At 44.3% G+C, this 16,793-nt stretch overlaps 1 protein-coding gene across 2 annotated transcripts in view; it reads right to left on the bottom strand.

Annotated features, from left to right (window-relative positions):
- The window catches only part of PRKG1 (protein kinase cGMP-dependent 1), a 520,194-nt gene that overhangs the window by 150,467 nt on the left and 352,934 nt on the right, over positions 1-16,793 (bottom strand). For both annotated transcript variants that reach the window (XM_059821041.1, XM_059821042.1), the window contains exon 5: positions 9,377-9,440. In XM_059821041.1, the coding sequence (XP_059677024.1) occupies positions 9,377-9,440 (64 nt within the window). The remainder of the gene's footprint in view (positions 1-9,376; positions 9,441-16,793) is intronic.

The raw sequence follows: 16,793 nt of genomic DNA, 5'->3' as shown, positions 1-16,793 counted from the left end.
AAGGGATGCTTCAAGTGTCCTCTTCAACCCACAAAGCTTTTCTCTGTCTGTATCACCCTCCAACAATAAGCTTTGCAGATCTATTAACTGCTGTGTGAAGACAGACCTCCTTCGTCTCTACCCCTGCAGAAGAACAGAGCAGTCGTGATCATCATAATACGCATACGGGTGATGAGGCTCCTGACAGATATCTGTAGGGATCAGGGATTATTTAACTTCCTTCCACTGGTTGCGGTAACTAAGCGTGAGCTCATTTGTAATTGCCTTTAAATGGTCAGTGCTCGCAATATAGAAAACCAAAAGGAAAACAAACCTTATGTCAAAATGACCCCTTTTATCCCAACGCAAGCGCTAGAGCGGCTTCTAAAGCGAGCATCGCTATGCCCTCACATCATCACGTCCAGAGAAATTACCGCGTTTCTCCTCTTCTCCCCCCTAATGTCTTTTAAAATTAGATTTAGGTAATTCATCTGCATTTATCACTCTGATAGAAACTGAAAGAGGCGGAGAGATTTTTCCACTTAGATCAGCACTCCTTGTTTCTCACACCGGAAGAAATTGCTTTTAATTCTTTGAACAGCTGTGATTTGTAGGGGAAGATAGAGCATATATGTACTATATGTACACACATATTCCATAGGTTTAAAGGCCAGAAAAAGTTTATCAATGACAGAAAAGGATACTATTCTAACTCCATTGCTCTAGGCATTGCAGCTGAGTACTTGATTGTACTCTTGCACATCATTTTTTCCAACTGCATTTTATTATCTAACGCCCTTTTTTTTTCTGCAGTAGAGCCAAAAAGCTTTTTTCCTGCAAAAACAAAGCTGTATTTTCACGAATGTAATTGGAAAAATTAATGTCAGTAGAAATCAAGTTGAAATTACGTCCATAGATGATTGAATCAATCATGATTGAATCTATTTTGCTGCCCCTACAGGCAGCACTTCTCTAACTGTATCTCATAGCTTCTTTGGTAAATATATCTCAGAGTGCTAACTTTAATCAGGAAAGAGAAATGGTAAAATAAAAATGAATCTTTCCTAAGCTAACAGTTTACTCTTCCCTGAATTCCCCCTCAAATCTAGTTCGCGCCTCTACATCAGACCAGTATTTATCTGCTGCCGATCACCTCTGGTCCAGGCAGAACCTACCATAATGACACTTGTCACCTGCAAAGGACTGTGTTAGACCTGGTTTCCTTTACCCGAGAGCAATCCTCAGCCTTATTCAGGCAGAAAAAACCCCACTAATTATATTGAAAGCTAATTAATTTGGCATATTTTTCCCCGTTCTATTCACTCTCGCTACACCAGTTCTGCATAAAAGGAGGATTGTATTCAGACTCCGTTAATTAAACGGAGGCATCTTAAGTATTTCTGATCCATACTAATTTCACAACCTGCAGCAAGAAGGACGGTTAGCATCTTCGCATGAAGGCTGGCAAAACACGCCAGGTCTGCCCAAGCCACCTTGTGAAGCCGAAACTTTCTCCGAGATCGCCGCTCCTCATCAGGACCCGCGCAACTGGCAACAGAGATGAATTCTGGGGGTTTTTATACCATTCGTGCCTTATTCAAGTCATTCTTTAATTGGGGAAAAAAATAAAAAAGACAACACAAGAGCAGCAAGCACCCCTCATCACATAAATTTACAGCGGCATTAATGAAACGGCTGCAGACAGGCGCTGTGATCCGTGCTTTCAGCACTTTGAGATCACACTCCCAAGATGTGCTCTGCACGCAGCCAGCGAGCTGCGAGAACACAGATTTCAGGCTTGGCATCATCCGCTCGTGGTATTTAACACATTTCTCTTCGCTTGTACTGCTCAAATAGTTTGGCAGCGCCGTTCGCCTACGACCATATACGCGTTGGGATGAATGAGGCAGCCAAATCATAGCTGCCCGGGTTTGGAGGAAACACATCACTGGCACTTGGACATCCGTAGCGCATTAAATTTCATTTAAAATTTTGAAGAGGCAACACCATTAGAGCAAGGAAAACCTAGGACTTGTTAATGAAGCGCTATGCAGCCTTGATTTAGGACAATTACTCATATCCATGTACTATTATATATTATACAGATTTTCTACATTGCCTGTATAGCATACAAATATTATATAATTGCAATATATCATCTAATATGTATAAATTATTATGTTTAAAGACATATAACAGTAACACATACGGCAAAGCTAGCTAGAGTTCTGGACACACAATACACGAGAAGAATCCATTTGACGCAGTTTAGACTTGACATTATCTACGCAAAAAGAACCTCCAGTATTTTGGTAACCAAATGGAAATTGCATTCGTTGCTTTCTGTCACTCAGACTGCTCAGATTCATATATCTAACGTCTTCTATGGATTAGCACGCTAAATCCCAAACAGCGAAGGAACATCGAGTACACAGGATTTAGAAAATGCTAGAGTTGAAAAATGCCAATGAAACCTTAATTCACCCCCCTCCTTTGTATTTATAATTACAAACCTTCTAAATCACGTATTATTTTCTCTAGCTCCCCCAGACTCTCCGATTTCCTACCCTTTTCCCCTACCTTGAAATCCCTACGTAACTCAACGGAGCTGGGACAGATACTCGGGCGGATCACAAGCCCATCCCTGACATACGGGCAAAGCAATCTCCTTCTTCAAAACAGGATTAGTAGTTTGAGTTGGGGGAAAAAAAAAAAAAAAAATGAGAAAAATCACCTGTAGGCCAGCAGCCGCAATGAATAATTTTAGATCAAATGGCTAAGTCATCAATATCATAAGCAACTGGAAACGGTTTCAAAAGAGACAAGGTCAAGCAACCTTAATTATACTTACCGTTACCTGAGCTACTGATTTTAGATCTAAATCTTCCAAGGACCTAAGCATTACATTTGAATGACACACAGGATACCCTTCAAAGCAGGAGAAAGGCTACCAGAAAGTGAACCAACTTCAAGATGAAAAAGAAATCCCTATTTTTTTTCTTTGGGGCAAAAAAGGCAGGAAAGAATAAAGAGAGAAGGAGACGTCAGCCCAGAGTCTCCAAGCGCTGCCCTTGCCCACTACTAGCTCATCCCCCTCCCTTGGCCACGCTGGAAACACGGACCCCAGATTGACATTCCTCTTCCTCCAGAGATTTCAATCATCTTCTCAAGCTTGGTTATCCTTCTGCCACCCCCCCGGGTTTCCCTCTTCTCAGCCTCTACTCCACCTCCTGCCACAAGTACCCATTTCCTCCTGCTGACCTCTTGGAAAGCTCTTCCAAACACACGGGCAGAGCTGGAGGCCACTGACAGGAGGTCCAGCCATGGCCACCCCACCTGCGTCTCCACCGGTCCTACTCATAGACACATCCAAAAGGCGATGAGCTTCAACTGTGAGCACAGTGAGGGGGGAAAACGCCACCCTTGCTCCATCAGCCAAGTGCCACTCGCCTGATTTCCCACCCCCAAATTGCAAAGACACTTAACAGTGGGCAAATGCATGTCCTATAAGCCCCTCGCTATGCCACAGGCAGACAAAGCACCATGAGGAGTTGCAGCTTGAGAAATTATACTAGAGGTTGGGCATTTGGGGGGTTTTTGTTTGGTTTTTCTCCTCTGTGACCATAAATCCCCCTTTTTTTTTATTCTCTCACCTGCGATGTAGGTCCCGGCAATTTCATCCACTTCCGACAGACTCGCCCTCCTCCCCCGTTAAGGATTTGATTTCATTTAACGAATGGAGTTAAGCCATCAAGAAGAGTGTGGCGAGCAGGTTGAGGGAGGTTCTCCACCCCCTCTACTCTGCCCTGGTGAGGCCGCGTCTGGAGGTCTGGGTCCAGTTCTGGGCTCCCCGGTTCAAGAAGGACAGGGAACTGCTGGAGAGGGTACAGCAAAGGGCTACGAAGGTGGTTAGGGGACTGGAAGATCCTTCTTAATGAGGAAGGGCTGAGGGAGTTGGGGTTTTGTAGTCTGGAGAAGAGAAGACTGAGGGGGGATCTTATCAATGCTTATCAATACTTCAGGGGTGGGTGCCAGGAGGATGGGGCCAGTCTTTTTTCAGCGGTGCCCAGTGACAGGACGAGAGGTAACGGGCACAAGCTTGGTCATAGGAAGTTCCATCTAAACATGAGGAGGAACTTCTTTCCTTTAAGGGTGGCAGAGCACTGGAACAAGCTGCCCAGAGAGGTTGTGGAGTCTCCTTCTCTGGAGATACTCAGAACTCGCCTGGACGCATTCCTGTGCAGTCTGCTCTAGATGACCCTGCTCTGGCAGGGGGGTTGGACTAGATGATCTCCAGAGGTCCCTTCCAACCCAATCCATCCTGCGATTCTGTGACTAAAAATACCGGCAACGTTAGTACCTTCCAGATAATCACCGCATGGGACACCAGACGCACGCGTCCGTGTAATATTATTAACAGTGCCGTGACCCCTCAGGGCTTTCATCAATACCTCAGAGTCCTGAGAGACACCAGTTTCTCCATTCCCATGAGGAAGAAAAAAAAAGGAGGTGAAAACCCTCAGAGACCTCAATCTGGGGAAGATGCTCTTCCCTCTCCTCCCAAATTTCCCATCGGGGCAGCTACATCCCTGCCCTACCTTCCAGTTTGGGGGCTGGAAGAGGGGACAGGACCCTAAACGCTGGCAGTAGCAGTCGTACGTGGACGGCACCTCAGCTGCTGTAAGTTATTCTATGGGTGTTCCGATGCATTTTCATTTCCTAAATAAAAAGAAATTAATATTTCATTCCTTTCTGTTGTAAACCACCCACATTATAATAAAGTGCCATAATGCTAAGGCTACATATTCTTAGAAAAGGACCGTTTACTACCAAAAATCCATTTATTTTTGTGATCTATAACTGATATATATTAAGGCTGCCTGATGGATGGAAAATAAATACTTTTTTCTTTTTTTTTAATTCTGAGAAAATCAGAAAGTCTATAATCAGAAAAGACGACCATAAACCATTTCAAACCCTTCAAAAGTGGGGAAAGAAAGGTCAGGCTTTTGCATTTTCGCAAAGTGTTTCAGGTTTATTAAAAAAAAAGGGACTTTTAAGCTTGGCTATTAATCATCTACAGCGAGTCTTCTGATTTGCAAACAAATTCCCCTCTTTCACCCCAGGAAAGTAAAATTATTCGGATGTTTCATGAATAAAAATAATGTGCAAGAAGGCACTTTTACTGTTTTCCAAGGGAGATTTGTGTTCATCCAGAGCAAAGATATTTATACAACAAATACCAACACAGGTATTGAATCCGAGATAGGCAGCGCTCGGATGGGGGGAAGGCACACAGCTTTGTTTAAGCAGCGTCCTGGCAGCCGTTATCTTTTCCAGCTACGTTAATCCTCCAATATTTAGACATAAACGCAGTGATCTTTAGCAAAATATGGCACGGTGAAACTATTTGGCCACCGGCTCAACGCTGTTAAGCAACGGAGCCGCCAGCACGCACGCCAAAGGCCAGAGGTGGTGGGCACCCGGTTTTTTTTTTTAGGGAGGAGCAGCTCAGGGCACGATGCCCGAAGAGTCAGAGCAAGGTCAAGAAGGGCTTTTTCAACTGAAGAAAACAAGGAAAAAGCCTAAGGAAGGAAAAACTAGGAAAACAGTGGGGATGGTATTAAAACCGTCATTATTAAACTTCTAGGCTCTAGTGCTACGTCTTGCCTCTCGCGTCCCAGACGCACAGCAAACGTGGGATGATATGCACCACCCTCCGAACAAATGAAGATAAAAATTGTTCCCCATACAGAATAACTGACCAATTTGGGTCTTTCGCCCCTTGCACAGCACAAGCGCCATTAACCCTTGCTTCCCCGCCTCTCCCCAACAGCTACCCGCTGCCAATAGCTTCGTTTCCGCAAAGCGGCGGCCGAGCGCAAACCCCTGCATTTATTCTGACTCAACGTCCGCTAACGTCAATCTTTCTTCTCATCCTACCCCGTAAGTTGGATGAATCTCCCAGGAACTTTCCATCAAATGGGTTTCGGGTGAGAAATTACAAATTATTTGAGAGGCCTGTCCTACAGGCAGATATAAACCTCATCTCCTTAAGACACCGCACTACCAAAGCCCAAGTAAAGCAAGAATTAAGCCTTAAGCTGCAGCAACGTATTACTCGTTGTCTCAAGCATTACGTTTGGCAAGCACGAGGATAAACAATGCAGAGATGGCATTACAACCAAACTGAATCAACTTCCATGCTGGAAGGGATGCTCGGCTTCCCAACGTGGTGAAAAATCACTGCGGTGGTTACCCGATTGTTTGAGATACGTTAATGAAGTCAGCTCTACATTACGTGGACGCTTGTCCATATGTAACGTTGAGAAATATTAATATAATTTTAAAAAGTAATGGAAGAAGACAGAAAAATCACTGCTGTGGTTACCCGATGGTTTGAGATATGTTAATGAAGTCAGCTATACATTACGTTGAGGCTTGTCCATATGTAACATTGAGAAACATTAATATAATTTTAAAAAGTAATGGAAGAAGACAGAAGGGTCAAGTTTGGGTGCTGGGAAAAGCTGTGCCAGGGTCTAGCAAGTGATTCCCAAATCCTGGGGCTGGGGCTAGAGGTACAACCTAAAGCTGCTTTGAGATTGGTGTCAACAGCAACGATCCACAGCTGGAGAACCCTCCATCCCTGGAACAAGGGCCTGGCAACAGGATAAATTACAGGCCAAGAAAGCTAATTCCTGGGAGAAGATTTCTTGGCAAAACCACAGCATCTCAGTAGCTTGGGTTTGAATGTGCTAAAACTGAACCCCGCGGATTGTTTCTACTCTCGCATATATGAATTATGAGGAATTTCACTGACGGGAGTGATCTCGCACAAGTCAGAAGCCACTGCGAGAGAAAAAGAAATTCCCCCGGGTTTGGTAAATTCTCGAGTTCCCCAAGGAAGTGGTTGTAGTATTTCCATCAATTCTAGAAATGGAATTACATTATCAAACACTGACCTTTTCCTCCCCACTGTCTTTATAAAGCCACGTCCAAGTTTGAATTGGGTAACGGGCAATTCAACCAGCTTTTTTTTCTTGCTTCTGGATTTTAAGTCATTTCTAAAAACTGTTAAGTAAAGAATGTAGGACAGAAGTGTTGCATTATTCACAGCACTGTATCAGCAGAAAAACTGCATGAATTCTTGACATTAAGATATTTTTATTTCCCCCCCCCGCCTCAAACCATGCCAAATCAGTCACTTTTATCCAATCCTTGCTACAGCAAGAGAGAGGATAAAATAGTTATTACCGCTTAGCTTCGATACGTTGGATACTGCTAAATACAAAATGCGTAATATCACAGTAGAGTGATTTATTTTTTTAGTTTACGTAAAACGTGGTATGTTAAATCAAAGACAAACCCAGAGGGAAGAACAAGGGTGATTCCAGGTAGGGAACTGGGAGCCATATCCCAGTACAGACTGGGACGACCAGCCTCTCTTCCCATAGCATCCACCCTCAGGGTACAGAATTATCCCCACAGATGCTGCTTCCATGCCTCATTTCTTCACTGATGTTTGTTATGATTTTTTTTTTGGCCCTGCCATGAAACGTGAAGTCTCCCTGGAAAAGTTTTATTGACTTTATTCTTTTCCTTAACTCTTGATAAGGAGCTTAACGCTGGTTATGCGATCCAAGCAAATTAAACTGTTTCTGGGTAGGCAGTGCGGTTTTGAGATAGGCAAATTTAATTCATAGCATATCGAGTTAATATGCCTTTTCTCTCTACATCTGAGCACTTCTCCGGCAGTAAAGGAAATGAAGCTTATCTATGAATATGCAATTATTCTGTATGACAAACAGCTGATTTGTTTGGATTACAGAATTTATCTGTATACTAAATAAAAAAAGCAAAGAAATAACAATGGCCTATCAGTGCTCTGAAAAAAACCAACTTAATGTCAGCAGCACTGTTTCATCAATGGCAGAGGTGATACACATGAACATCTTTCTGTAAACAGTTGCTCACGATGGCAAGGCATGTATGAGGAAAAAAACAAACAAGGAATGAAATAAAATACTGTTGTACACAGATTTCCTGCAGTTAAATCACACAGGGCTACACTTGGAAAGGTTTTATTAACTGTTTCTGTAATATTTAATCATATGCAAGTCTGCAGGCCCGGAACAGAGCGCTAGGTGAATAAACAATGCGGACAAACCGCCTGCAAAGCGACTCAAGTATTTTACATCCATTTTACACGTTCACTCACAGGGCAAAGTTGGGGGGGGGTTTGGATTGCATGGTTGGGTTTTGATTTTTTTTTTTTGTTTAGTTGGTCGGGGTTTTTTGTGCATGTGTTTTCATTGTGGTGGCTTGTTTTTTTTTTTTTAAAAAAAAAAAAAAGACTCCTTAAAAGCCTGACACTAATGAGGTACTTGCCAAGTAGGCAAGGCACAACTCATGGAATCACAGAATCACTAAGGTTGGAAAAGACCTGCAAGATCATCAAGGCCAACCGTCAACCCAACCCCACCGTGTCCACTCAACCATGTCTGGCAGTGCCACATCCGCACGTTCCTTGAACACCTCCAGGGATGGTGACTCCACCACTTCCCTGGGAACCTTATTCCAGTGTCTCACCACTCTCTCAGGAAAGAGGTTTTTCCTAATATCCAGCCTGAACCTCCCCGGCGCAACTTGAGGCCATTTCCTCTTGTCCTGTCACTTGTCACTTGGGAGAAGAGACCCACACCCACCTCTCTGCAACCCCCTTTCAGGTAGTTGTAGAGAGCGATAAGGTCTCCACTCAGCATCCTCTTCTCCAGACTGAACAACCCCAGTTCCCTCAGCCGCTCCTCATCAGACTTGTGCTCCAGACCCCTCACCAGCTCCGTCGCCCTTCTCTGGACACGCTCCAGCACCTCAATGTCCTTCTTGGAGTGAGGGGCCCAAAACAGAACACAAGATTCGAGGTGCGGCCTCACCAGCACCAAGTACAACAGTCCATCTGGACCACCAAACATCTCAACATATATTACATCACCCCTCTCGGCTGTAATTCTTATGGGAGCAGCTTTTCCATCACACCTCCTTTAAGGCATGATATTGTCCTCCAACATCAAATTTGAAAGGGGATCATCTGTTCGCATCCCCCCTTCTCCAGCGCCTGGTTCAGTGGTGGAGAAGGTTTCCCTTCTGCACACCACAGAAATGATTGTTTTGCTCCCCATCTGGCTAGAAATCCAATTAAACATATGTAAGCCCTGTTCAAAACTGGATTCACTTTTCACACAGCTCCTCTCGTCGTCTCGACATGCTCGAATAGTCAACCGTAACTGGGAGCAAAATTGTGAAGCTGTTCTTTCAGAAGAAAAGAGCCTGGAGATGGCCACCAAAAGGCTCACAGACTCTGAACTCATTAGCTCTCAAAATTAGAAGCACTTACCTCTTCAAGGACATCTGCAAGCTTACTAAGTATCTCCTCAGGAAGGCTCTGGAATGTGGGAACGCTGCAATACAAGAGAAACCTCGATTAATGGATCCCTCTACATATACATGCCGTAAATCCAGCTGCACTTCTCTCATCTGATTTTCAGAGATATTTTGCCCTCATGATCTGGTGCCGAACAAGTGTTCACCAGAAAACCAGCATACATAATAAATCTGATCTTCTTCAAGCAGCCAAGACATATTTTGTTATAATGCGAGATCACGTGCAGGAAGCACCTGGAGAACCGCTCGTAAAGTTGGTAATCAACTAAGAATCAATTAAGAATTTACTGGAATTAATCTGTGCCACAAACCTGCTCAGTCACATGTATGACCATGAAAATTTTTACCCCGCTCTACTTCCATCCCACCAGAAAGGAAAAGAATAAATAAAGAAAAGGCAGAAAAGATCAGCTCTAACCAGCAACAGATAAAAGATGGACTGAAACCACACACAGACATAGCAAACACAGAGCACGAAGCCGCCCAGGATACACCGTCAGCAACAAAACAGCGTCAAAGGACCGTTAGAATTATTGAAGACCTCATAGGGAGTTTTACATCCAAGTTTCTTTGTTCTCTTTGGCCAGAAAAGCAACTTCTCCTGTTGTTTGGTAGCATTTCCCTCGGCAAAAGTCTCCCAGGGCAGACTGGACCCGCTGGTCAAGGCGAGAGGGCGATGCAGCCATAGAGAGCCCACCGGCGCAGGGTCCACAGGACTGACATTTAATTCAGTCTGGGGCAGCATGAGGGCTATGAAATTGGGTCTCCAAATTTCCTGCAAGTAACCCCGACCTTGAAGCTCTATCTCTACTACCTTACAGGCTGCCCAGTGAGGTTGTGGAGTCTTCCTCCTCGGAGGTATTCAAAACCCAACTGGACATGGTCCTGGGCCACCTAGGGCTGCTTGAGCGGAGAGGTTGGACCAGATGACCTCCAGTGGTCCCTCCCAACCTCAACCAGCCTTCGGTTCTGCGATCCCCCGGTCTCTCATTCTCTATCTTCCGTAAGAACTTGATGTTCATCAATATTCCCAAGTGATGCTAAACAAAACATAGACACAACGTACATTCCAGAGGCAGAAAAGCAGCGCTGTACCTGCTTTAATTAAAAACGCTTGTCATCGGTAGACTAATTACCAATGCATCTGCATGAAATCTTAGCCTAAGCCTAGCACTGAGCTGATAGAGCTCTACCAAGGCTACTTCCAAGAACAGTTCACTCAAGAGTTGTTTTATCACGGTCCGTTACATGGTGTAAGCATAGTCCTATGCTCTGAATATTAAATTGAGATGCCCAAAGTGCCGCTCTGATTTCAGGAACGTTGCCGATCAGGTGCAAAGTGAGGGAGAGAGAGAGCTGTTGGGAGGAATTCCCTGCAGAGAGGTAACTATAACCCAAAATAAATCATGATTTTCCTTTCGCTTTTTACTTTGGCTCACGTAACTGCAGAAGAGTAATTCTCCACATTCTGGGGACCTAAAAAACCCAAACCAAACCCACACGTTCTTTGCAACCCTGAACTCTGGAAAGCAAGTCGTGGCATGTGTCATTGGGGTGATCACCCCACCTACGTTTCACGAGCCCTAAACACCTTCCAGATGCACAATTTGGTGGCTGCTTCTGCACCCAGAGAAAACCCACCCATAAAGCAAAGGGAGGTCTGAAGACCTCGCAAACGGCTTGATAGCAAAACCCAGTATTTTGTCTGGGGCCAAGCACGAAATGCCCGGTGAACTTGATATGTGAGCACAATTAAAGCAGAATTTGCTTTTATTAGCTTAAACATACGCTGCGCTGCAGTGGAATTACAAAGTTTGGAAGCCTTCATTATTATTCTTTTTTAAAAAAACAACCTTCAGCTGAATGTGTTAATTGATAACAAGACAGAACTGGTCAACTAAATGCAGAAAAATATGATTCTTCATGCTCTCAAGAACATCTTTTGTTTTTTTTCCCTTAGGAAGCACTCTTTTTCTACTGAAAACACATGGGTCCACAACGTAAAAAGAGCAAACAGAAACAACTAAAAAGGAATTATATGACATCTGGGCCTAAGGATAAAATGAAAGTTCATTATACCAACTCTAGCATTCCCAAATGAGGAATAAACTGATGGGAGAACATAATATTCCCAGACATCTGGACGAGTTTTACTGTGGTTGCACCATTACACTCCCAAATTGGGGGACAACACATCACAGCTTGTTTTTTTTACAGATAATTATGTCTGTGCAATCCAAGGGAGGGTAGCGGAAGACATCCATTATAGACCAAATGTGCGAGAAACAGGGAAATAGCATATGAACTCTGATCAAATTCTAAACCTCACTATTGAAAGCTTTGGATATTAAGTGAACAAGGAAAGTTCCCAGGAGAAATACTTCCAGCTTTAACACAGCAATAGAGCAGATAATGGGAAAAATCAACTTATTGACAAAACAAACTCCAACTACGTCACAGCCCAGAATCACACAATTAATATCATCATAATATCAATTAATATTTATGGTGCTTTCTGACGGGCCAGTACCCTTCTAAACAGCTAGAAGTGACAATACAGCCAAATTATATTTGAGTCTCATAAGAGGTCTTACAGGGCTGCCCGTCACTTTAGTACCAAAAAAACCCTGTACTGAACAAATGCCTTTATAAAATAGCAGAGAGAGAGCACTTATTGACCTGTTAAAAGATGTTATAAATTCAGGCCAACAGAGCTGATGACAACACCAACAGAAGAACAAGATTTGAAAAGATGCTCAAGCGTCTAAGACAGCATTGAATGCTTGGCTTGATTCTCCAGGTCAATAAAAATACACCCCCACTCTCTCCATAACAACATTAAACAGATTTATAAAGATTCGTGCTTTCCTCCAAGACCTACCTGCATTATTTACAGATTTGCATACAAAAAAAAAAAAAAAAATCAATGTTTTGGAGATTATTTCCATGTGGATACTTGCATTCATAAGGAAAATGGAGCCTCAGCTCTAAAGGGAAAGCTCAGATGAAAACAGCTGAGCTGCAAATTGCTGCAAGTGGGAAAACACATGCTAGGAAGACAAACAGGAGCAGAAGACTCAAAGGAAATCTTTAAAGATGATGCAGCACAGCAAGAGGTAAGAAAAATTATATTCCGTTTTCTACAGTTTCGTGAAATTTGTAAAAGAAGTCTGCAAATACACAAAAGAGAACATTCAGCGCTTCAGTTCGGATGTATTCATTATTTGTGATAGAAGAAATCACAGCAAATGCCACTCCATCTCATTGAGAAATGACTTGCTCTATGCCTAACCAAGCAGGATCAAGTAAACCCAAACTTTCTCTGGCAACTTCTTCTCCAAGTGCTTCTTAAAAACCCATCAATAATGAAGATTTTAAAACATCCATATCATCTACTCTAGGTAATAGCAATTGCTACAGCTAGGAAAAAAAAGATATTCTGGTATCTAACGTTGAAGGCTCTAAACAAAGTTTAAAACTCATGACTCTTCCTCCTACCTGCAGCACGCATGAAGGACTTCATTCCACTTTTCTCCACGAGCACCTCCCACTTCACCCAGGCATGATGTCTTTTGTAGACCAAGCACTAGCAGCTTGCTCAGCCTTTCCTAGCAGGCTGTGTTTCCTATGTGTCCGGTTACCCAGTCCTCTGGTGGACTTTCTCCAGCTGCTCCTTATTCCATATAACGAGGAGCAATTTCTCCACCTGCACTGAATATACTGTTGAGAAGTTGCCCTCAAAGGGAAAGACCTGCACTCCAACACACCCATGCTAAGGTGGGAATCAAAACCCCGTCTTGCTCGTGCTGAGTGAACGCGTCGATAGCTCCTGGGCCAGAGAAAAGATGACCAGGGCTTTCTCTGCTGCCTAATCCTTTAACCGTATTTTGAGAGAAACTGGTAAAGCATTTAATTGCAGAAGAGGCTCCAGCTCTGCTACAATTTCCCCCATGAAGCAAACAGCTGAAAGGTGATCAGCACTACACCACCCACCACCTCTAACACTGATTAGTCAAAAAAAAACAAACCAACCCATCCCTATGTGATGAGGTTATGGAATAAAGCTGGATGTGGAATAGAGATGCTTTCACAACTGACCTTCGACTCACCTACAGCTCCGCCTTGCTCCTCAAAGTTATTTATGGTAATAAGGGTTTAAAAAAGTATTTCTACCAAACTATTTATGCCTATTTTATAGGTCCTCTTTGCAAAAGTACAGTCTAAGATCCACATGAAGATCGAGGCCACCCTACAAAGGTACCACGTAACAAGGCAAACCAGATCCCTAACTTAAGGAAATGGAGTTTTAACAGCAAATGCCAATAAACCCGGTACTTTTTTTTCATCAATCCACAAACATCGCAATGCTTTATCACAAAAGATGTGTGACTGCCATCGCAGGTAACAGGATGAGGAGCAACCTCTGACCTTCCCCAATCTCCCTGCCCCAAGTCTCCTTAGACTCTCCTTTGAGCACGAAACGGAGAAGTGGCTGCACTGGTGGAGGAGCTGCTCACGCTGGCAAGGAGAGGTGATTTTTTGCTGGCTACGTTCCACGCTATTCAGCTATGGAGTATTTTGTAGGGGATGACAGCCCATATACCTGGTGAGGGCACCGTGGGGAATTGCTCGCTGTCTGCAGGAACGGCAGAGCAGCTATTCCGGTTGGCTCCGAAAGCGACACATTTTCACAGAGAGCTCAACATGCTGAAGAGAGGCTGCCAAAATAGGGGAAAACAGCTGCGCCAAAACGTCCACGTTCAATCTCCGTCCTGATCCAAAAGCAAAGACGTGCCCAACCTGAAGGCGGTGGAAGGAGGCGTGAAAGGTCAGGTTTCCACCCCTGGCGATGTGCAGTCACTGAGCTGCTCTCAACTTTTAGGTAGAAGCAACATTCCCCCGTTAGCAATGCTTTGATTCATCCTTCTGATTCATCCCATGGGATTACTCTTGTACCAAACCAGCAAGGGCTTCCAAATAATCCTGGCTGTAACCCAAGGGGTTGATTTTACCCGAAAAAATACTCGGTGGCAGAGATGCCAGCCCTCCAACAGGACATTTATCTTCCGACACACATGAAAACTGTGCAGGGTCCTCGGCTGTCTTCTTTCTTCAGCCCAACACAAAAGCAGCTATTCACTTTCTAAATGCATTTCAAGATGCGTTCCCCAAAAGCCTGAAAGGTGTTCGTTGAAAGCGTCCATCCAGCTCTGCAGTCGGCGGCAGATGGTCCTCGCGGGTTAACTCCGAAACAAGCCCTTTATCTTTTATTATTGGTTGGCACCGTAACAAATGCAGTTGTTGTCACTGTTCTCTGCCTTGGGCCAGATGGGTAAGCATAGTTTAAAAATCAAAACAGATCAGTAAAAGGAAATGAAGTCTGTCTGCCTTCCCTGAAACTTTTTTTTGCACCCAACTGGAATGAAGGTTGAAAAATGCTCAAGTCTTTCTTTTACCACATTTGGGATGCCCCTAGAGCACTGTCTCTCCACTCTGAAAAAACTGAGGCTAAATCTTACCTAGCAGACGCTGATCCTCGATTTAGGATACTCACAAAACCCGATGTTTTGAACAACTCAAGCTGGAAATGCTACCTGCAGGCAGCCGCCCACTTGCCATCAAGTTGTGTCAGGTAGTGTGTGCTACGTGCTGGCTCCGTCAGGATCACGGCCTTAAAAAAAAAAAGAACTAAGAAATGCGTTTGCAGCCTTATTCGTGAAAGTTCACAAAAATTTACAGCACAGTCTTTCATGTTCTCTTCTCTTAGCCTTCTTAAACTGGGACATGTTGCACCAGAGAATCCCACGTACTCCAACCTTTCCCGTGTTGACATCTGTCCTGAGATCTGCTTGGTATCGGTTTAAGTGGGATCTTGTAGAAGACAGTTTCAGAAGGAAAAAATAAAATCTCTCTATTGCTCCTATGCCACATTTATACCTTAGGGGACAGATCCTGTCCCTGTCCTGTATATTAATACAGCCATACAGAGCAAAAAAAAATGCTGACTAGGGAATAAACCCTAACCCAAGCCAGGAAGGCAGAGAGCAGAAGCGCAAAGCAAGACCTGCTTCTATGTTTTGCATCGTCCCATACGTGGGATTTCATTCCAGTACTTTAAAAATGCATTTCCATCCTGGTAAGCAAGTTCCACGCTGAGTTTCCAATCATGAGCAAAACCATCTCCCAGGGTGCTCGGAGATGCCATGGGGATTATTATTATTATTATCCAGTGTCAGAAGTGCTGAGATCATGCCAGAGTGCTGAGATCATCCAGTGCCTGGACTGTGTATCAGCTTGCTGGGGAGAAAACGCAAAAATTTTTGAGGAGGTGGTAGGACAGGGAGTCTCTTTTGAACGGTGAGAACAACTGCGAGTAGCGCCTGAGGCCAACGCAGCTGCTGGATGCCTCTGTGCAAGAGCCGGCGTGCAAGTGAGGCAAGCGTGCCGAATGAGAGAGTTGTGTATTCATTCTCACAGAATCACAAAATCACTGAGGTTGGAAAAGACCTGTAAGACCATCATGTCCAACCATCAACCCAACCCCACCATGCCCACTCAACCATGTCCCGCAGTGCCATGGCCACACGTTCCTTGAACACCTCCAGCGATGGTGACTCCACCACCTCCCTGGGCAGCCTCTTCCAGTGCTTCACCACTCTCTCAGGAAAGACATTTTTCCTAATATCCAGCCTGAACCTCCCGAGGCGCAACTTGAGCCCATTCCCTCTTGTCCCATCACTCGTCACTTGGGAGAAGAGGCCAACACCCACCTCCCCGCATCCCCCTTTCAGGCAGTTGTAGGGAGCGATGAGGTCTCCCCTCAGCCTCCTCTTCTCCAGACTGAACAACCCCAGCTCCCTCAGCCGCTCCTCATCAGACTTGTGCTCCAGACCCCTCACCAGCTCCATCGCCCTTCTCTGGACACGCTCCAGCACCTCAATGTCCTTCTTGGAGTGAGGGGCCCAACACTGAACACAGCATTCGAGGTCCGGCCTCAAATTTTGGGTTGCGAACTGTTGCATCAAAATCTTATTCCTCTGTTCCGTCAGATTAACAGGCAATATTTGGAGGATAAACTGTTGGGGTTTTTTCATACGTAGTGCCCACCACGATAGAAGTGGCAGAAAATAAGTTCAGAAAAGGTGTATTTAGTCCTCCAGAAACTCAATCCGTACCCTATTACACACGTAATCGGTAAGTCAAGGCTACTTTTCCTGAAGTAATTTCCTGCACGTTTTGCTTAGCTTAAAGAGTATTAAAGGAGAAAGGGAGATGGAGAGCGACAGTCACTCACGCTCGCGTTTATTACGCTTACGTCTGGCCCTGAAAGCAGCTCATACAATGCAACACTTAGGAAGAGAGAATAGCTT

The sequence above is a fragment of the Gavia stellata genome, chromosome 9 (genome assembly GCF_030936135.1).
Source record: "Gavia stellata isolate bGavSte3 chromosome 9, bGavSte3.hap2, whole genome shotgun sequence".
Taxonomy (NCBI): domain Eukaryota; kingdom Metazoa; phylum Chordata; class Aves; order Gaviiformes; family Gaviidae; genus Gavia; species Gavia stellata.
This window is presented reverse-complemented; position numbering and strand designations above follow the sequence as displayed.